The following is a 20,112-nucleotide window of genomic DNA, read 5'->3' as shown; positions in this document are numbered from 1 at the left end:
TGAAATACTTTGTTTTTGAATAGGTTAACATTTTACTAGTAGGCAAGCGGTTTAGTTTATACTCCACCTTTCTATATGGTGCAATCGCCTAAACTTCCGATCGATATTATTGCTTATGTTAGACATCATGAGTGACATCAACAGGATAGGTGGATGTGTGGTTAACAATAGAAGCTTAAAGGGGTCCAAATCAGTTTTTGCTTAGGGGCCACAAACAGCCTTAGACTGGCTTTGTTTATTTAGTGTAAAAATCTTTTCGTTGTTTTGTTCTTCATTGAGAGAAATTTTTGCTTTGTGAAGTGTCCGTAACCGCTGGGTTTCACACGGTTGTGTGTCACTATCATTAATGCAGTCTTGCCTCTGCTTGAGCATTTTTTACTTTAAACGCACGATTAAGAATATTACTGGAAACTTCAGTTGTATCAACAACCTTTATAACCACAAAAAAGGCATGACAGGCAGCTATGAATGAAAGAAAACAAGCAAAAAGCATGTGCCATGCATATAGTAGTGCATAGACATGTGTATGATGCATGCCTCACACCTCAAAAGGTCAAAGTCCAAAAAGGGTTATTGAGAAACACATTGTTCTAGCAGCAGGAAATGCACAAGGGACAATGTAGCAGTATCCAATGTGTCTACTAAGGGTGTGTAACATTAAAGAAACAAAACATTTTTTTACACATTGCAAATATGGTCTCACGTATAGTGGAGACATTTCCTTTACTTGCTTTTTTGTTTCTTTTCAGGTTTACCGTCATATTCAATAAAACAGAATATGTGTTACGACGAGGATCGATTGTGAGATAAAAAAACCCACCTTTAAGCAGGTATTAATCATACTTTTTATTTAGCCCACATTTATGTATTACAATATTGGTCTGATGTGATATTCTAATCCTAAATGTAATGTTTTCATTAGCTATAAGAGGAAAATCATCATAATTAACAGAAAGACTTGAAGACATCAGCCTGTGTGTAATTAATCTATAATATATGCTTCACTTAGTAAATTGAGTTACTGAAATAAATGAACTATTTAATTATATTCTAATTTAGTGGATGCATTTGTATTTTGTCTGTCAAGCAGGTAAGATCAACCCTCTGAAATAAAACTAAATGGTCTCCAGCTGCCCAGTTTACCTTCACACTAAGTTCAACTGTTTAAAATAATTTTATTAACAGCCTCACCTGCAAGTTTGCTCATTTCATTTACTAAGGACTGCTGTAAATGCGAACTCGAGGGTTTAAATAGCTTGTTATTGTTCATGCAAACGGACACATATGATAGTATAACATACCAATTAGCCATAACATCACTATCCACCTGATGTGAGATTGTGCAGCTAAAACAGTTGTCTCATCAAGGCATGTATTCCTCTAGTCTGCCAGTGGTTTGCTATTTGAATTCAAGCTGCTAATTGTGGATTCCTGTAGTCCTGTAAGCTGTGAAACAGAGCATTCATGGATATTTTTTTTTCTCCGGCAAAAACCACTGATGTGGCATTGGATTTGATTGAGGTAATCAGGAAACCATACATTTTTTAATCATTTTTTCAGTCTGCAATTACAGGTTATTTGACTTTTCTTCCTCCCATCCACCATCTTAGTACCATGCCACCCCCATGTAAAAAAATTCTATTGGATCCAGCAGCACAGATCTGCCTTAGGTACTCTTTGTGAGAACATTTGAAAGAGTTCATCTGATCAGTGTTTCATTACTAAATGATTCGTATAATTTAATCAGGTGTAAATGATGTGAACATTTCACAGGGCTCCTACTCATTTATTAAGTCCAAATTCTGTATTTCTCCAGACTCAGATGAGCAGACCTCTCATACTATTTTTTGGACATTTTTGGAAAGTACAAATAAAAAGGTTAAATCAATTTAATGCAGATATTTATATTGAGGTCATGGTATAAATACATCATGTCTTGCAGAACCCACAGATTGCAAGGATAGATGGCCAAGAGGATGGATGGATAAATCTGAAGAAGTCAGGGGCTTCTTCAGATCTGCTGTAAGACAGACCACAACAGGAGATCCTTCCTGCCCACAGCCATCAGCATCTACAACGGCTCTTTGAAGAAACCTTCATAATATGAGCTATAACAACATTTAATTTCCCTTTGGGATTAATAAAGTATTTTTGAATTGAATTGAATAAATGCAGCGAGCATAGACAAAGAAGGGTGGAACAAGGGATAGATGCTGGATTGACAAACGAAAGGATAAACAGATGAATGGATGGATGGAACTTGTAGACACCGGATCACGCTCTCACTCCTCTAAATTATATTCCATGCTCTTCCATACTTTCACGGACTGTGTAGAAATTCTGAATGAAAGGAAAAAACAAAGGAGAAGAAAGGTAAATCCGAATAAATACACCTTTTTATTTGATTGACTGACATGTCTCATTATACAAATGCCAACACGGAGCTCTGAAATAACAGGACCAATTAGCGAGACAATGACTGTACATTCTGGATGTGACCCTCCCTTGTTCTAATGTCCCCTCCCCTCAAAACCTAACCACCACCCACCCTGTCAGAAGCAACTATTAAACTTGCAAGTGTTTTTATTTTCTGTCCAGGTAAAGCTCAGCTACCCCACCTGCCCCCCACCCACCGTCTAACACCCTTCTAGTTTGCTGCACCACCTCTTGCTGTAGGAGTTTGCTAGCAGCACCTCAATGGGTCGTTTGTCCAAATATAGAACAAGGAACCTTAGTGTTTGAGTACCACCGATAATTTTCTTTGTAAGTTTTAATTAGGTTGGTAGTGTAACTGATGCAGCTGGTGTAATTGCAGTGTATGAACATGGTAATGACGTTTCCCATTTGGTTGTGAACAGCCCAAAAATCTCTCTACGAAACGGGTTCTGGTTGAAACATTCCCATTTATCCTCCATCTACCACCTTTTTATACATTTACTCACACAATCACACACATATCCTTACAAACACACACATACAAATACTGGTATGTTTTTCCCTTTGCCTTAAAAAAAAAAAAAAAGACAATTTGCATTTTTGTTTCATTTTTTTTGTCCTCCATCTGTTGCCTCTTGTACAATAACCACACAATCACTCCTATTTTACCTAAGTACAGTCAACATGCGCCCTTAGCATTTATACTGTAAAAACACTGACTGTACCATCACAATAAATGGATGGATAAAACCCCCCCACTTTCATTCTTGCAGTCAATCCTTTTTCAACCGTTCCCTCTCGCCCCGACTGGTCCCCCCTTTCTCCAGAGACATGTACTTGCATGTAACAGTGACACAAACTTGTCCTTGGTGTGATAGCCGAGAAGACAAAAAAATAAAAATAAAGAGGGCAGGGGCGGGAACGAGGTGTGGGGGAGGGAAGACGTAAGGGGGAAGAGATGGCGAGTTCTTCTCCTCGAGAAGAAAGTGATAAGAACGACAGTATCTGTCCGCCCATCCGACCCCCCCACCACCACGTTTTTTTTGATGAAGTGCAGGGTAAAGATGGAGGGAAGAAGGGAGGTGGATGGAGGTGCAGAGGAGAGAATAAAAGGAGAGCAGGGGTGAAGTGCGTTGCTCTTCATGTGTCCTGGCCGTCGGTGGAGTCGTTGGCATTGGACAAGTCCGAGTCAGTTTCCCGGTTGGATATGCGGTCCAGCTCCGCCTGGACGTCGCTCAGTCCCAGCTTTGAACCTGCAGGAAGAAAAGAAAAATGTAACTTAAGAGTTACACTGCAGAGGAGTGAACATTGGTGCTATTTGTACCGAAAATGGAATAAGCCATGTTTCAAATGCACATGATTAGAATAAGAACTGGGTCACACTACGGTAGGGTTAGCCGAGCCTAGTTTAACTCCCTAACCCTGATTATCATTTAGGATGGATGAGTATGAGCACTACCACAGTCTTAGCTAAGATAACTAGGCTGTTTTAACAAATGAATGCCAACATCTCCGAAGGCTGCTACGCTTCCAGTGTTCTCATTGTGTCTAAACTCATTAGCAGAAAGCAAGAGCAGCCGCTGTTGTGGTGCTGCAGTGAAGAATAACAGCAGCCAACACTGACAAGAATAATCCCAGCACGGTTACAGAAAATCAATAAAAAGCCACAAAGTGTTACAAAGAAGCTGGGCATGATCAATTCTAGGCTGATTTATCTGACATATAGCGCCAAGCAGGTAGAGTATTTACAACCCTTTAGCCTTTCCAGATTTTATCCCACTTTTGTATTCAGACGGCCTCGAGTCAATACAATTGCAAGACTTATGAGTTATGTTTCTATCTTTGCACATCTGAAAATCTCCTGAAAATTTTAAACCTTATTTTTTGGAAAATGGCTTAAACTCAATCCAATTGGATAGAGAGTTTCTGTGAACAGTGATTTCAAGTCTTGCCACAGATTATCAATTGGATTTAGGTCTGGACTTTGACTAGGACATTCTAACACATGAATACGAGCACTATTCTAAAACCAGTCTATTGCAAACTCCCTTTCACTAATAAAGAAAAGGATCTCCACGGCATGATGCTGCCATCATGTTTCACTGTGTGGAGGCTGTGTTCATATGCAGTGTTAGGTTTTTACCACATACAGGGTGTTGGATATGGGCCAAAATGTAAAATTTTGGTCTCATCTGATCAAAGCATCTTCTTCCACATGTTTGCAGTGCCCCCTACATGATTTTCTTCTTGAAACTCTTCCAATAAAGACCACATTTGTGGAGTGAACAACTAACAGATGTCATGTCAACAGATTCTCCTACCTGAACCTTGGATCTCTGCTGCTCTTCCAGAGTTACCATGGGCCTCTCGGCTGCTAATTCTCTCCTTGTCCAGCCTGTCAGTTGTTGATTTAGATTTTAAATCTAGTATGTTCACGCCATCCTGTATGGTAGATGGCCTAATTCATGGTTTTAACCTGATAAAAACATACACTCCGTCTTGTACGGCGGATCGCCTAGTTCTTGGTTGGCTCTTTCTGCATCTCTGAAGCTGAGGTGCTTCAGGTGCAGCTTCATGAGCTGAGGAGTCGCTCATGAACCCTTCTGCATGGACATGTCTTAATCTGTAAACTATTGTCATTCTTGTAAGAATCATTCAATGAATGCTGTTTTGATTGAAGACCACCAATTTTCATTTTGTTAATGAAGAGCAGTCATTTCTCTTTCCATCAACACAGTTAAGATGTACGGCTTTGTTTTGGTAGCTTTGCACTTGTGCCATAGTCTTTCCGTTTTTGAATGATGGACTGGACAGTGTTGAAAAGCTCAGGATATTGTTTTGTACCCAAACATTTTCACACATTCCTCTCTGACCCGTCTGCTGTGTTCCTTGGTCTTCATGATGCTGTTTGTTCACTAATGTTCTTCACAGAACAGCTGCTTTTATAGTGAGATTAGGCTACGCACAGCGGGACTATTAGGTATCTTCAGAAGGAAATTGGTTGCACTGGATTTTGTAGGGTTAATACACATGCACACCCCATTTTTTCACTTTGATTTTTGCTTGATTTTAAAAAATAGGTATCATTTTCCTTCCGCTTCACAGTTATGCACCACTTCAAGTTAATCTATTCGATAGACTCTACTGTATAAAACCCTTCCAAAAATACATACAAGTTTTTGGTTATAATGTAAGTATGTATGTAAATAAAAACATTCAAGGGGTGTGAGTACTTTTGAAAGGTACTGTCCTTGATGATATATTTCATATTTGCACAACGACAACACATTTAATCCTTTATTCTTATTTCAAAAGGAAAGGGATTGTATTTTTGATTTCCAGGAGCTTGCCAAACTTTAGGCCTCCATGGATAAAATTTCTGCTTCTTTAAACATCTAAAAAAATGTGGTAGCCTTTACTTTGCTTTAAACATTTAGAGGATAGCAGTGTTTTCTTGTTTGATGAGAACAATTACCCCTAACCCGACAGTATTTAAGGAATTGGGCACTGGACACAAGTCAAAACAGCTTGTTAGAGTAGAAACATAACGTGAATTTCATAGTTTTCTTAAGTATAACTACTATCAGCTGTCTTGACAATCAGTGTAACTACAAACTCCTCGAAGCAGTTGTCCAACACTGAGGTCATAAATACATGGCGCCACATAAGCAGGAGATTTTTGAGAACACACAAGGTCAAGCTGAAGCCTGGTAGACCAAGAGAATGTTCAGAAAGAAGTGAAAACGAGGAGAAGGCTTTTACCCTGATGAATAGTTAAATAAGTCTGATGCTCTCTGATCAGTGGATGGAGGAAGAGGCCATCTGCTTTTGATCAATTTCTGTATCCAACAAACAGCAGTATAGAGCCAAACATGTCTGCACTTGCGCTTTCACCCATTTCATTCTGCTCGTTTCTCCTTCACTGTATCTACAGTATGTCAATACAACTAAAGCCCCACTAGATCCAGGAAAATTGGGCAGAGCAGACCATCTATTCATTAGTAAATATTAGGCTGCTCTTCATATGTTGCACCGCCCAGCCTTAGTTAGAATCATGTGCATTGACTGGTGCAGATGTTGATGATTAGAAATGCATTGCAACATGCAGAAAAGCAAAACAAAAATAAGTGGGAAAAATATTTCGCTACTGGGACAGGAGCAGACCGGAAAGGGGAACATGCAATAGCTATCATTCATCCCTTTCTGCTTATAATCAAATTTGGAATTACTGCATCTGTTCTGTCGTAAAATCCAATTGCCGAATATAAATTGAATAATAAAAAATAATCAGTTGTAATCTAATAATGTTTTACGAAATATGGACAAAATATGTCTATGACTTGATAATATAAACGTTCCTCTTAGGATGCTGGAGATGGAGATCCAGAAGAGGGAGGAGGGTTTGGTCCAAAACAAAAAAGGTCAAATTCAAATAGCAATAAATGAGAAATATCTTGCTCACACACACCTTAACGTGGCCAGCATCCTCTGACTAGTGCATACACACATTATGAGCGGAGTGGAGAACAAGTTGGAAAGTATAGAGAACACACAGCAAATGGGAGCTGAAGTAATGAGGCGTGACTAAGGATGGAAATGTTTTCCTCAAGCACAATTATCTAACACAATTATCTCTGTCACTCTATAAAAATGAGTGAAAGTAAAAGACTTTGTGTTCTCACCTGACTTCCGTACAGTTCCCGGAGTATTGTTACCACCTGGTGTCCCGGGCCCCCCCGTCCCGGCTTTCTTTGTCAGTAGACTGTTGAAGAAATTAGCCAAAACACCCTCGCTTGTCTGACCTGCGGTGAAAATTGGTGACAACATTCATGAAGTGCCTGAAATGGCAATGCAAAGAGAGAACAATAAACAGAGACAGCTGAGTTCATACCCGACTGTGGCATTGAGTTCGCTACGTTAGCCGCTGCGGAGCGATTGCTTGTTCTTGGGGAACCTGTGGGTGCCCTGCTAGTGGTGTCCTATAGATCAAAGTAAAAAAAATTAAAAATAATAAAATCCCACATATGAACACTAAGAAGGAGGATTCCTTCATCTGAGCCAAAAGTTTTGGGTAAAAATAAATAAAAACCGCTCACCACTGGTCGACCTGCTGTCACAGCGGGCTGTTTGGCAAGCAGCGACTGCAAATTAGAGGACAATATGTGCACTCACTCCAATTAATACCTAATTAACATATCAAGACCCTTAAGACAGATTTAATTTGTGCACCCATAAAGAGTGGAGCAGCATGAGAGGAAATGTTTCCTGACCTGCAGCTTTACAAGAAACACTTGGTCATCTTCCGCCTGAATCTCCTTTTCATGGACAATCTAAAGAAAAGAAAAGGGAGAACATTTTAAACTGCAGTTTGCTACACTATTTTATTCTGCGGCTAGTAGATCTGGGTGCACCGGACAATTTGCACAGGCTCAATCCATTGACTTTTTTCACATTTTGTCAACAACTACAAACTTTAGTGTATTTTTTTAACAAGTTTATATGACAGTCAAACACAAAGTATTCCTATTAATATGAAGTGAAAGGAAAATTATATTGTACTCCAATAAAAATCCAAAAGAATAGGGTGCATTTGTATCAACCCCCTTTACTGTGATACTTTTAAATAAAATCTAGTGCAACTAATTTCCTTGAGTCACCTACTAGGTAATCAAAGTCCAACAGTGTGCAAAACAGTCGGTCATCAAGTCAGTCATTTTCTATACCGCTTCTTCCATAGTGGGTCCAGGGAAGCTGGTGCCTATCTCCAGCAGTCTATGGGCGAGAGGCGGGGTACACCCTGGACAGGTCGCCAGTCCATCGCAGGGCAACACACAAACATACAGGACAAACAACCATGCACACACTCATTCACACCTAAGGGCAATGTAGAGACACCAATTAACCTAACAGTCATGTCTTTGGACAGTGGGAGGAAGCTGGAGTACCCAGAGAGAACCCACGCATGCACGGGGAGAACATGCAAACTCCATGCAGAAAGACCCCCGGCCGGGAGTTGAACCCAGGACCTTCTGCAAGGTAACAGTGCTACCAACTACGCCGCCGTGCAGCTCGTGTACAAAATAATGTCAACATAATTAAAGCTGTTCTGTGAAGGCCTCAGAGGTTTGTTAGAGAAGATTACCGAACAAAGAGCATCATGGAGACCAAGGAACACAGCAGACAGGTCCGGGAGAAAGTTTAAAGCAGTGGAGAAGCCAGGTTTTAAAACAAGTTCCAAGCTTAGACATCTCACCATCCAAAAATAACAATAGTATGGTATGTCTGCAAGCCTAGGTCATGGTGTTCTACATGACTGTGCAAGAAGAACATTAGTCAGAAAAACAGCAGAGATCTAAAGCTCAGGTAGGAAGGTCTGTTGACAAGAACACATTAGTTGTGCAATTCGCAAAAGAAGGAAGGCACTGGTAAAAGAAAGCCCCAAGAAGTCTTGCTTGACATTTTACAGGGTTAATCCCTGAAGAAAACCTCTCAGAAGCTGCAGTTCAGTCTATTTTTATGATAGAATGGCCCAGTCAAATCTAGTCCTAAATCCAATCCAATGGCTGCATTCTCAAGAATCCATGGCAACACTTGATGTTTATAGATGTTCTCATTTAATCCTGAGGAACTTTGCTAAGAACTGGTAAATCTTTCAGCCTTTAGAAGTGTAAGGCCGGTAGAGACATGCTGCAAAAGACTTGCAGCTGTGATTAAAGCGAACAGCGGCTCTACAAAGTATTGACTCAGCAGAGCTACATGTAAATACACACTTCTCAGATCTTCATTTGTAAAAATGTTGAAAACCATGGATAATTTTCCTTCCACTTCACAATTATCTGCTACTTTGTGTTGTTATGTCACATTAAATCACGATGAGTTTTATGATTATAAAATGCAAAATTTGTTCAACAGGTATTAATACTTTTGCAAGGCATCATATATTAGCTGTGGAAATGATGTATAAAAGAAGCTTATAAACTCTTTTTCCAAGATCGTGCACCTTTCTAACTGGTGGTTTGACTACTACGTCCTCGTAGCTGTCATCTGCTTTCAGCGCCTGGAAGTTCTCATGAAGTATAGCGATCTTTTTCTCATTATCCCAACCTGACGGACTGGCAGAGGACAGAGAGGGTTACAAATCCACCACAGACGATCCTACCGTCCCCTGGGAGATGAAGTGTACAAGCTTACATGAAGACAGCGTCTCTCTCCACCACCTGAGCAGGGCAGTGGAAGGGAAAGCCGTACAGTCTGTGAACAAGATATTTGTAAAGGACATCGAGGTTCTTCATCTCCTTTACCGACGTGTAAAGCAAAGAGGCGCCGTCTGAAAGGACTGTCAAGGCTATTCAAAACAAAGCAATTTCAGCTAACAGAGGCCCGACACCATGGTGACAAACATCTTCATGAAAAGACAGCAGATTTTCAGATGAACTGATTGGACTCATTGAAATCAGCTCAGAAAGTATCTGAATCTCAGCACATTTTTCACTAGAAAACGTGTTTTCTATAAGCCTTGACAAGATAAAGCAAAGATAAAAAACAAATAATCTGAATTAGTTGGGGTTGACCTGTTTAATTAACCTACTTTGCAACAGTTAGACAGGCCAAAACCCTGCAACACAACACATAGAAGGGTGGAACCTTTTACTACAATATCCCTGAAAAGAAAAAAAAACATTTTACTTCAATGGTAAACTGCTGAATGATCAGAGAGTACATGTAAAAATGTAGCAGCCTCTTAAAATTCTGCATAAAGTGCTGTACAGGTCCTTCTCAAAATATTAGCATATTGTGATAAAGTTCATTATTTTCCATAATGTCATGATGAAAATTTAACATTCATATATTTTAGATTCATTGCACACTAACTGAAATATTTCAGGTCTTTCATTGTCTTAATACGGATGATTTTGGCATACAGCTCATGAAAACCCAAAATTCCTATCTCACAAAATTAGCATATTATTAAAAGGGTCTCTAAACGAGCTATGAACCTAATCATCTGAATCAACGAGTTAACTCTAAACACCTGCAAAAGATTCCTGAGGCCTTTAAAACTCCCAGCCTGGTTCATCACTCAAAACCCCAATCATGGGTAAGACTGCCGACCTGACTGCTGTCCAGAAGGCCACTATTGACACCCTCAAGCAAGAGGGTAAGACACAGAAAGAAATTTCTGAACGAATAGGCTGTTCCCAGAGTGCTGTATCAAGGCACCTCAGTGGGAAGTCTGTGGGAAGGAAAAAGTGTGGCAGAAAACGCTGCACAACGAGAAGAGGTGACCGGACCTTGAGGAAGATTGTGGAGAAGGGCCGATTCCAGACCTTGGGGGACCTGCGGAAGCAGTGGACTGAGTCTGGAGTAGAAACATCCAGAGCCACCGTGCACAGGCGTGTGCAGGAAATGGGCTACAGGTGCCGCATTCCCCAGACCTGGGCTACAGAGAAGCAGCACTGGACTGTTGCTCAGTGGTCCAAAGTACTTTTTTCGGATGAAAGCAAATTCTGCATGTCATTCGGAAATCAAGGTGCCAGAGTCTGGAGGAAGACTGGGGAGAAGGAAATGCCAAAATGCCAGAAGTCCAGTGTCAAGTACCCACAGTCAGTGATGGTCTGGGGTGCCGTGTCAGCTGCTGGTGTTGGTCCACTGTGTTTTATCAAGGGCAGGGTCAATGCAGCTAGCTATCAGGAGATTTTGGAGCACTTCATGCTTCCATCTGCTGAAAAGCTTTATGGAGATGAAGATTTCATTTTTCAGCACGACCTGGCACCTGCTCACAGTGCCAAAACCACTGGTAAATGGTTTACTGACCATGGTATCACTGTGCTCAATTGGCCTGCCAACTCTCTTGACCTGAACCACATAGAGAATCTGTGGGATATTGTGAAGAGAACGTTGAGAGACTCAAGACCCAACACTCTGGATGAGCTAAAGGCTGCTATCGAAGCATCCTGGGCCTCCATAAGACCTCAGCAGTGCCACAGGCTGATTGCCTCCATGCCACGCCGCATTGAAGCAGTCATTTCTGCAAAAGGATTTCCGACCAAGTATTGAGTGCATAACTGTACATGATTATTTGAAGGTTGACGTTTTTTGTATTAAAAACACTTTTCTTTTATTGGTCGGATGAAATATGCTAATTTTGTGAGATAGGAATTTTGGGTTTTCATGAGCTGTATGCCAAAATCATCCGTATTAAGACAATAAAAGACCTGAAATACTTCAGTTAGTGTGCAATGAATCTAAAATATATGAATGTTAAATTTTCATCATGACATTATGGAAAATAATGAACTTTATCACAATATGCTAATATTTTGAGAAGGACCTGTATATTCTGCGCTGCAGCTGCAGCATCAAGAGTGCAGCATTGTGTTAGTTCAAGGATACACTGCAGACAGAAATGTCTGATGTGGGTCTGGATGAAGTCCAAGTGTTCGTCTCTGTAGTCATGCTCCTTCTCCAGTGTGCTGATAGCATCACACTGAGGACAGATAAGCAGGTAACAGAAATCAGTTTGATGTTTTGCCAGGAGATGCAACACATCGATTATGCATAATATACATTAAAGCAAAAGTTTAATACATAGTAGTTTTGCAGATAAGATTACCATACACCCATCTTGAATCCAAAACGTCTTGAACATCATATTCATTTTCGGTTTTGAATGGTGCATCTGAGCTGTTGTTTTTTTCAGGGAGGATTGACCACACAACAAACAACTTTACTGAATTTTGTAAAAAAAAAAAAAAAGATTGGGTGCTCAAGTTTTGAATTTATTGTGGATTTACTCTAATCCACAGAGGGCCATAACAACGCATTTAACCTCTGGCTGAATGGCTAAACATTTGAACACTCTTATCAGAACTAGGTTTATTTAAATGTGTTGGTTTTCTGGCACGGACTCGGCTGTTGACCACAGTTGGAGCCATTCCAGAAGTTTCATGGTAACCTGCCTTGTCTATTGCAAAACTGGCTTTGATAGGTGTTTGGGATCATTGTCCTCTTGCAACACACAACTGTGTCCAACTATCTGACCCAAACTGAAACCTTCAGATTAAAGGAAAGAAGTGTTTAGTTTGCTCAGGAACAAGCCAGGAACCATTAGGATTGAAGCCCATCATGCACTGGAAGCTGCTGAAAAATCGGTGTCACTGTTCACAGGAAAGTCAGTTTAGCATCAAGATTGACTAAGAGGTTACTGACCAAGATAGAAGCCGGTGCTCCCACAAACGCCTTCTAGAGAAACGTTTTATCGTAAGGAGAGACAACGACTGAACTATTTGTGAGTCAAGCTGTGGATCTGAAATCAAAGAACATTGTACCAACGATGGTGGTAGCATCATGCTGTGGGAGCTGTTTAGCTGGCAGTTTTACTAGGGTAATGCAGAAGATCTACCACCAAATTCTTCAACTTCACCTCAAAGCAATAGCTAGATTGTTAATTAAAACCCACATCCTCACCAGAAAGCCAACCACATTATATGAACTCTACCTATGGGTTTGCATTTGATTAGAGTAGAGAAAATCCATGATAAATTCCTGCACCTGTTTCTTCTTTTTAAAACCTATCAAACGTATACGTTATATGACTCCATCTTAAAAAACTTTGGAAAGTTTGTACCTTTGTGCAGACCACCACCACTGGTATTCCTAGGTTGTGTGTCAGTGTGTTGTCCCCTAATGGCAGCAACACGCCCTCCTCGTCGTCACTCCTCCTCTGTGGCGTGCCGTCCTCCCCGCTGCCCGGCTCTGTGTACTCCTGAAACTGTTTTACAACTACAGACCATAAAAAACGTAAGGCCAACAGTTGAAACATGGATTACATTCTGAAATGTTCTGAAGATAAAACTTAAAAAAAAAAAAAAAAAAAGATATGCTCCAGTAAATACTGCTCCCCCAACATCCCACCCGACTGCCTCCCATTTGACTCACTTTTGTGCTCCAGCTCCCGCAGCTTTTCTGGAGCGACTCGAAGTTTGTCGATGTGTTCCCTAGCAACGGCAGCCCACTTCTGAAGAGAGTCCAGGGCGTTCCATGGCCGTGACATGTCAACTGTTATCAGCAGCAAGGTGTCTTCAATTGAGCTCACTGGAACAGCTACTCCCTGCAGACCTTTATGGTAGAGGTCTCCGTCCAAGACCCACGCATTGCATCGAGTGTAATCTAAACAAATACACACAAACCAATTCAAGATTTATGGAAACCTGTCCTGATACTTGGTATTTAAAAGCAGATGGGGCTAAAAAGTTTTCTATGAGGATCTCCTGCCAGGTCCTGGTTACCGTCAATGTCATCATCATGAACGCTGAAGTACAAGTATTCCAGGCCACGTCCTTTCATGTACTCCTCAATACCTTGTAGCTTTGCAACCAAGGTGGTCTTTCCTGAGCCCACCTCACCTAAATACAGAGAACAGGTGAATAACATGGATGAAATACACCAATCACACCATGTAATTCAATGCTACACTTTAAAGTTTTAACCTATGAAAATGTGACATTTAAAACCTTAGCATTATTTAAACTAGCCAAAACCATGCTAATTATTTTAAATACATTCTCATTTACACTCAACCCTGTCTGGCCTGGTTGATGGTATCAAGATTTTGAAAAGTTCCAGTATCTTTTTTAAGAATTATGTGGCAAAACTGTCCTTTATTTGCTGTAATCAGACAGGAAATGGGCAGAGAGAAAAGGGGGGAAGACATGCAGCAAAAGTCCCAAGGTCAGGGATTGAAACCCAGACGGATTCATCAAGGACTAATAGCCATATATGGGGCGCTCGCTTTACCTCTACGCCACACGGCACCCCGAAAAGTTTCAGTTTCAAACAAATGATCCGTTATGCTGCTCCTATGGTTTAAGGTCCTGTTAATGAGCACACTTGGCAAGCTGACAGCAGCATGTCCATAAAACGGCTGACTACAGGCTATACCTGAGCTGATAGCCTGACTAATTAACCAGCTAATATAAGCTTGTTTTACTCCCAGTGTTACTTTATGAAGAGCAGAATAGCTAAAAAGGATAAGAGTCGGCGAAATACGCATATTTACAAGCTGCTTTTAAACTACCACTTTTTTTTTTATTATTATTTTGCTTAATGTTTGTACCACTCTGTATATCTATTAAAATTTATATCACAAAACCTTTATTAATGAACTAGTAACTGTAACAAAGAGTAACCATAATTATTTGAGATAAATCTCGTTTTTTGTATTTGCACTTCATAATCAAACAATGATTGACTATTTGATTAGGCTGAGAGAGTTGTTTAAATGAAAAATCAACAGCTGAAACATTGCTGTGAACCTCTGCATAGATCAAAACACCATGCACGACATTGTTCTTCTACTAAGTGTTTATAAGGTCAGCTCTCCATCCATTCTTGCTCTGTGCCATATTAGCTTGAACCGACAGGGGGATTCGGTGCATTACAGCTGAGCTTCCTGATGTTGTCATGGACAGCATAACAAGCAAATGGCCTCACACACAGCACTCCATACATAGGCAACCAAGTGGTTGATTAGCTGAAATGGATAGCAGGCAGCGGATTATCTCAGGCGGATGTATAGGCTGTGTGTTGTTAATGGGTGCGGACATTAGCGAAGTCTGGGAGACACCCTATCTGCTTCACTTAAACAAAAATAAATAAATACACACACACAAACTGCCTTATGTGTGAGTTTCATGTCATTCTTTTATTCATCCATTTCCTAGAATTATCGTTGCCTAGCAGCGACTAGCATCACTGGAAGGTAGAATGACTTGCAGGGTTTCGCTTTCAACATGATGAGGAGCGGGTGTGTCAGGAAAATACACCTGTCTCCATCTCTCCAGCCACAAAGCTTGAAGACAAACGCCCCATCATCTTCCGTTAAGACCTAGCTAGCTTAACTACAAAGCAGATATAAGTCTAGAGAACAGCACCCACTGGGCTATCCGAGCTAACGATGCCCATTGGCTAGCCAGGAGACCGCAGACAGATACCCACCCATGACCAGGACATTTTTCCCAGACGGTAGCTTTGATCTTGAATGGGTAGACACTTCACTCAGGATGGTGGACCTGCAGACAGAGGAGGCCCGTTAAAAAACGCAGCCAACCGAGGCTTGTTTGTTCTCTTATACATAAACAATGACTGGCAGCAGCGAGCTAGTGCCGTTGTGTCACCACTGAGTCTGGTGCTGATGCTAGTTAGCATCGCTAGCAGGCTAGCTGTCAAACCATCCTTATCCCAACACTGTGACTCTCCGCTCAGACCACAAAACCTGTGCACACTAAAACAGCTTTAATTTCGTATCGCCCACCATAGGTTCTGTCCATCCTCCTCCTCTGGGTTGGAGCTCTCCAGTGTGCTCTTAGGTCCAGATGATGTGGAGGATAATAATGCACTCCTCCCTGTAGTCGCCATCTTCGCAGGGCTTGTAAACCTAACGGGACGCGCGGTGTTGTGCCAAAAAATGCTCCCCCAGTCATTATAAGGGCTATGGTTTGAAGCCAGTTTTTTTTTTTTTTTTCCACTTCTCAAGTCAAAAGAACATATTGGTTATGGTGCAGGTGAATGGTTTTGATAAATAATGTCAGTGACTTTAAATATTTTTTTCCTTAGAAAAATAAACCGTTGTATATTCTAAATCAACAGCATGCATAGACCAAAAAATAACATTTAAATGTATTTTTCAATAAACAATCATTTATGTTTCAATAAAAACTACTATTCATTAAAATGACTGTTCTATGGGCTCTCCAGGTGGATGTGCTTTTGATTGCAGGGGTACTTTTTCCGGCACAACACCTTGAAGTAAGGAGCAGTGAGCTAACCCAGCTCGTTGAACAACACCGCACGCCGTGGCCGGGGCGTGGTCCGCCCGCACAAAGCTCCAGCTCCGCTTCAGACATGAGACAATGATGTCACATCTGGACCGAACGTCCTCACAGAACGTAGATATAGAGGTTAAAAACTGGGTCTTTCTCAATCTGTCAATTATCACAAAATCTGCTCCAACTATAATGTTATTAGATCTGAAAGAACATGCTTTTTTATTGAAATATTCATTTGTACGTTTGATTTAGAAAATAGCTGTATAATTCATTTATATTGTCAGTTTATTATGTGTCTATACTCAAAGTGCCTTCAAACGGTTTTCATTTTCCTTTAACTTTTTTTAACATTTTGTCAAGGTAAAACTACAAATTCAATCGTATTTTCTTGGGGTTTTATATGATAGACCATCACAAAGTAGTGCATAATTGTAAATTTAAAGGATTCTATTTATTTATTTACCTACTTGTTTAGTTTTACAAATAGAATCTGAAAAGTGTGGCATGCATTTGTCTTCAGCCCCTGGAGATATTACTTTGTAGATCCACTATATTCTGCTGTCACAGGTGCAAGTCTTTTTCTGAATATGTCTGTAACAGTTTTGCACTTCTAGAGACAAACTTTTTCCCCCATACTTCTTTGCAAAATCCCTTAAGCTTAGTCACACTGGATGGACACATTCATGAACAGCAATTTTCAATAGTTGCCATATATTCGCAATTTGATTTCTGGACTTTGACTGGACTATTCTAATACATGAATATTATGTTCCATTCCATGTTCATATTACACTGGAGGTCTCTGAATGTTTAGGGTCATTGTCCAAAAAGCAAAATTGTGGTCTCATTTAACTTTAGACAGAATGAATATACATGTATATGTGTTTGTCGGTCTTGGTTCTGGCATGTTCTTCACCAATCAGTTGACTTCTAATAGCATTAGATGCACTAGATTTTATTTAGGGTTATCAAACCAAAGTAGGCTGAACAGAAATTCACACCCGGTTTTTAGGACTTAAAAAAAAAAAAATTGAAAGTATTTATCCTTTTAATTCTACTTTATTCCACCAAGTATGCACAACTTTGTGTTAGCCTATCACACAAAATCCCAATATTTCAAATCATCTGTGGTAGGCTACAAAATGTATCAAACAGTAAGAATTTCAAGTATACATTTAATTAAATATCCATGTAATACACAGTCAAACTCTCCCTTTGAGAGAAATAAATATCAAATCTGCACAATAATAGTCTGCACAATATAAAGGACTATAACAAAATATGTTGTTGAACGCTTGGCCTATTTACGCTTGAAAATGATCAAGTTAAATGCCTTTTTAACACAAATCCATCTTAGACGAATTACCCCCCTAAATATGCTGCCTTCTAAATCACTGCCACTGATTTGTGAATGAAATGGCACCGGGCCTAAGCTTGTAAGGAGATAAAGCGATAATTCCATGTAGGATTTGGAAGCACTTCAGACAGAGATTGTTGGCCACAGCCTGTATTTCTTTGTAAACCACTATTTTAAAAGGAAGGTAATGAATATAAGCCATTTAATTTCTTTAACTTTTAATTCAGCACATTAGGCTGCACATTTTATGTTCAATATTAAATTTGGTAACCAATCCTAGATAAAACCTTTTGTTAATAATTTCACTGAAAATGTGGGTCCAGTCAACCATTATCCTCATTTGTAATGTGCGCACGCTATCACATAACCTGTGGCGGTTCTTGATATATAGACCTCAAGGGCAATTGACCAGGACGGCATTAGAAAGGGCAGCCTGTGAGCACTATATAAAACTATAACTGATGGGCACACTATCACCTGCAACTATGAAACTATTGATCGATCAGAGCTTGTATATGATAAAAGATTATTGTGGATTCAAGCAATGTAATTACATGTGGATCCAATGTTGATTGTAAATGGTTGAATGTGCTAATGTTTTACACTTCAATTTGATTAATACAGGTGCATCTGAAGAAATTATAATAAAGAGTCCTTATACAGAGTCACATTGTACATTTTAAGTATTTATTTCTGTCAAGTAAGATAATTGTGGTTACTGTTCATAAAAAACTAAAATTCACTTTCTCATGCATAAAAGTAATAAAAAAGGCTTTATTCACAGAAACATTATGCAAAGGCCTACAAAATCATTGGAAAGACTCCAACCGACATCACTGACAAGCTCCACATAGATGGCAAGCCACAAAGGTGATTGCTCCAGTGGCTGGCTGTTTACGGAGCATTTATCCAGGCAAATAAATGGAAGGTAGAGAGGACAGGAAAAAGAGTGTTGGAAAAACATGCACAAACAATTGGGTCTAACCCCAACCTTGAGAGGATTGTGCACCAGCTGTTGCATTTTAATGTGTTAAGCAGCTGCTGACCCAGAGGCAGCATCAGAAGATTCTTACCTGGGCTAAAAAGTACACGGACTGCATTGTTGCTTAGTGATACAAAGTCCTGTATTTAGATGAAACTACACTTTGCATTTCATTTGGATTTCAAGATCCCATGGTCTAGAGGAAGAGTGCAGAGGCACAGAATCCAAGCTGTTTGAGGTCCTGTGTCAATATTCCACAGTCATTGATTATTTGAAAAGCCATGTAATCTGCTGGTGTTGGTCTGCTGTATTTTATCAAGGCCAGAGTCAGAGGGCACTTCAAGTTTCCTCTGCTTCTAAGCTGGAGATGCTGTTTTAATTTTCATCATTCCCTCACTGCCAGAAGTACCAATACATGCTTTAAGGACCATGGTAGCCCCCAAACTTGCCTTATCTAAACGTTATAGAGAAGCTATAGAAGATTGTCAAGAGGAAGATGAGAGACACCAGAGGCAAAAACGCAGATAAAGGCTGCTGTTCAAATAACTTCGGTTTCCTTTACATCTCAGCAGGGCCACAGGTTGATCACCTCCATGCCTCCATGGAGCTGGTCAGCAGGCAGGAGGCAGGGTACACTCTGGACAGGTCGCCAATCCATTACAGGGCAACACAGAAACATACAGGACAATTACACTCATTCACACACACTCATTCACACTTAAGGGCAATTTAGAGAGACCAGTTAACCTAACACTCGTGTTTTTGGACTATGGGAGCCGGTGTACCCAGTGAGAACCAATGCATGCAGAAAGACCTCTGGTCGGACCCGGGACCTTCTTGCTGCAAGGCAACAGTACTACCAATTGCGCCAGCCCTTTGGAATTGATTTACAAGAATATATATTAACTTTTGAATAAAATGCTATAATATTCAGATGCACTTATAAAACACCCCTCCTTGAACCGTCACCTTAACGTGGTGGAGGGGTTTGAGTGCTCAAATGATCCTAGAGGCTATGTTGTCTGGGGCCTAAATGCCCCTGGTAGGGTCTCCCATGGCAAACAGGTTCTAGGTGATGGGTCAGACAAAGAATGGTTCAAGAACCCCTTATGAAAAACACAATATCGAGGCACGCGACGTCGCCCGGTACGGCGGAGCCGGGGTCCCACCCTGGAGCCAGGCCTGGGGTCGGGACTCGTCGGAGAGCGCCTGGTGGCCGGGTTGCTCCTCGCGGGACCCGGCCGGGCCAAGCCCGAACGAGAGACGCGAGGCCATCCCCCAGTGGGCCCACCACCTGCAGGGGGAACCGTGAGGGACCGGTGCAAAGAGGATTGGGTGGCGGACGAAGGTGGAGACCTCAACGGCCCGATCCCCGGATGCTTAGGCTGGCTCTAGGGACGTGGAATGTCACCTCGCTGGGGGGGGAAGGAGTCTGAGCTTGTGCGGGAGGTCGAGAGATATCGACTAGAAATAGTCGGGCTCGCCTCCACGCACAGCGTGGGCTCTGGAAC

General features: G+C 40.9%; 1 protein-coding gene and 1 long non-coding RNA gene across 2 annotated transcripts; one reads left to right on the top strand and one right to left on the bottom strand.

The window, feature by feature from the left end:
- The first annotated feature begins 108 nt into the window (after positions 1–108).
- LOC124879758 lies at positions 109–2,409 on the top strand. The gene is made up of 3 exons (XR_007041113.1): positions 109–647; positions 750–830; positions 1,943–2,409. It is a non-coding gene; the product is annotated as an uncharacterized LOC124879758 (long non-coding RNA).
- On the bottom strand, positions 2,379–15,904 carry dync1li1 (dynein, cytoplasmic 1, light intermediate chain 1). Its single transcript, XM_047384483.1, has 13 exons — positions 15,749–15,904; positions 15,433–15,506; positions 13,725–13,841; positions 13,375–13,605; positions 13,064–13,218; positions 11,830–11,923; positions 9,628–9,763; positions 9,437–9,548; positions 7,707–7,766; positions 7,533–7,577; positions 7,328–7,415; positions 7,119–7,238; positions 2,379–3,689 (listed from the first exon to the last, which is right to left on the bottom strand). Exons 1-13 carry the CDS (start codon positions 15,850–15,852, stop codon positions 3,577–3,579), a joined length of 1,449 nt encoding a protein of 482 aa, XP_047240439.1. The 5' UTR covers positions 15,853–15,904; the 3' UTR covers positions 2,379–3,576.
- Positions 15,905–20,112: the final 4,208 nt, after the last annotated feature.

This window comes from Girardinichthys multiradiatus, chromosome 13, assembly GCF_021462225.1.
Source record: "Girardinichthys multiradiatus isolate DD_20200921_A chromosome 13, DD_fGirMul_XY1, whole genome shotgun sequence".
In the NCBI taxonomy this organism is placed as follows: domain Eukaryota; kingdom Metazoa; phylum Chordata; class Actinopteri; order Cyprinodontiformes; family Goodeidae; genus Girardinichthys; species Girardinichthys multiradiatus.
The sequence above is the reverse complement of the archived record's forward strand: the minus strand, read 5'-3'. Positions and strand labels throughout refer to the sequence as shown.

What these genes read in the sequence shown, in the direction of transcription:
- dync1li1 (XM_047384483.1), bottom strand. Translation starts at nt 15,852, where the DNA reads ATGGCGACTACAGGGAGGAGTGCATTATTATCCTCCACATCATCTGGA. An exon ending in GAACTCAATGCCACAGTCGG is followed by an intron (nt 7,239 to 7,327) that starts GTATGAACTCAG and finishes TTTTCACCGCAG; the next exon opens with GTCAGACAAGCGAGGGTGTT. An exon ending in GGGAACTGTACGGAAGTCAG is followed by an intron (nt 3,690 to 7,118) that starts GTGAGAACACAA and finishes TTCTTCCTGCAG; the next exon opens with GTTCAAAGCTGGGACTGAGC.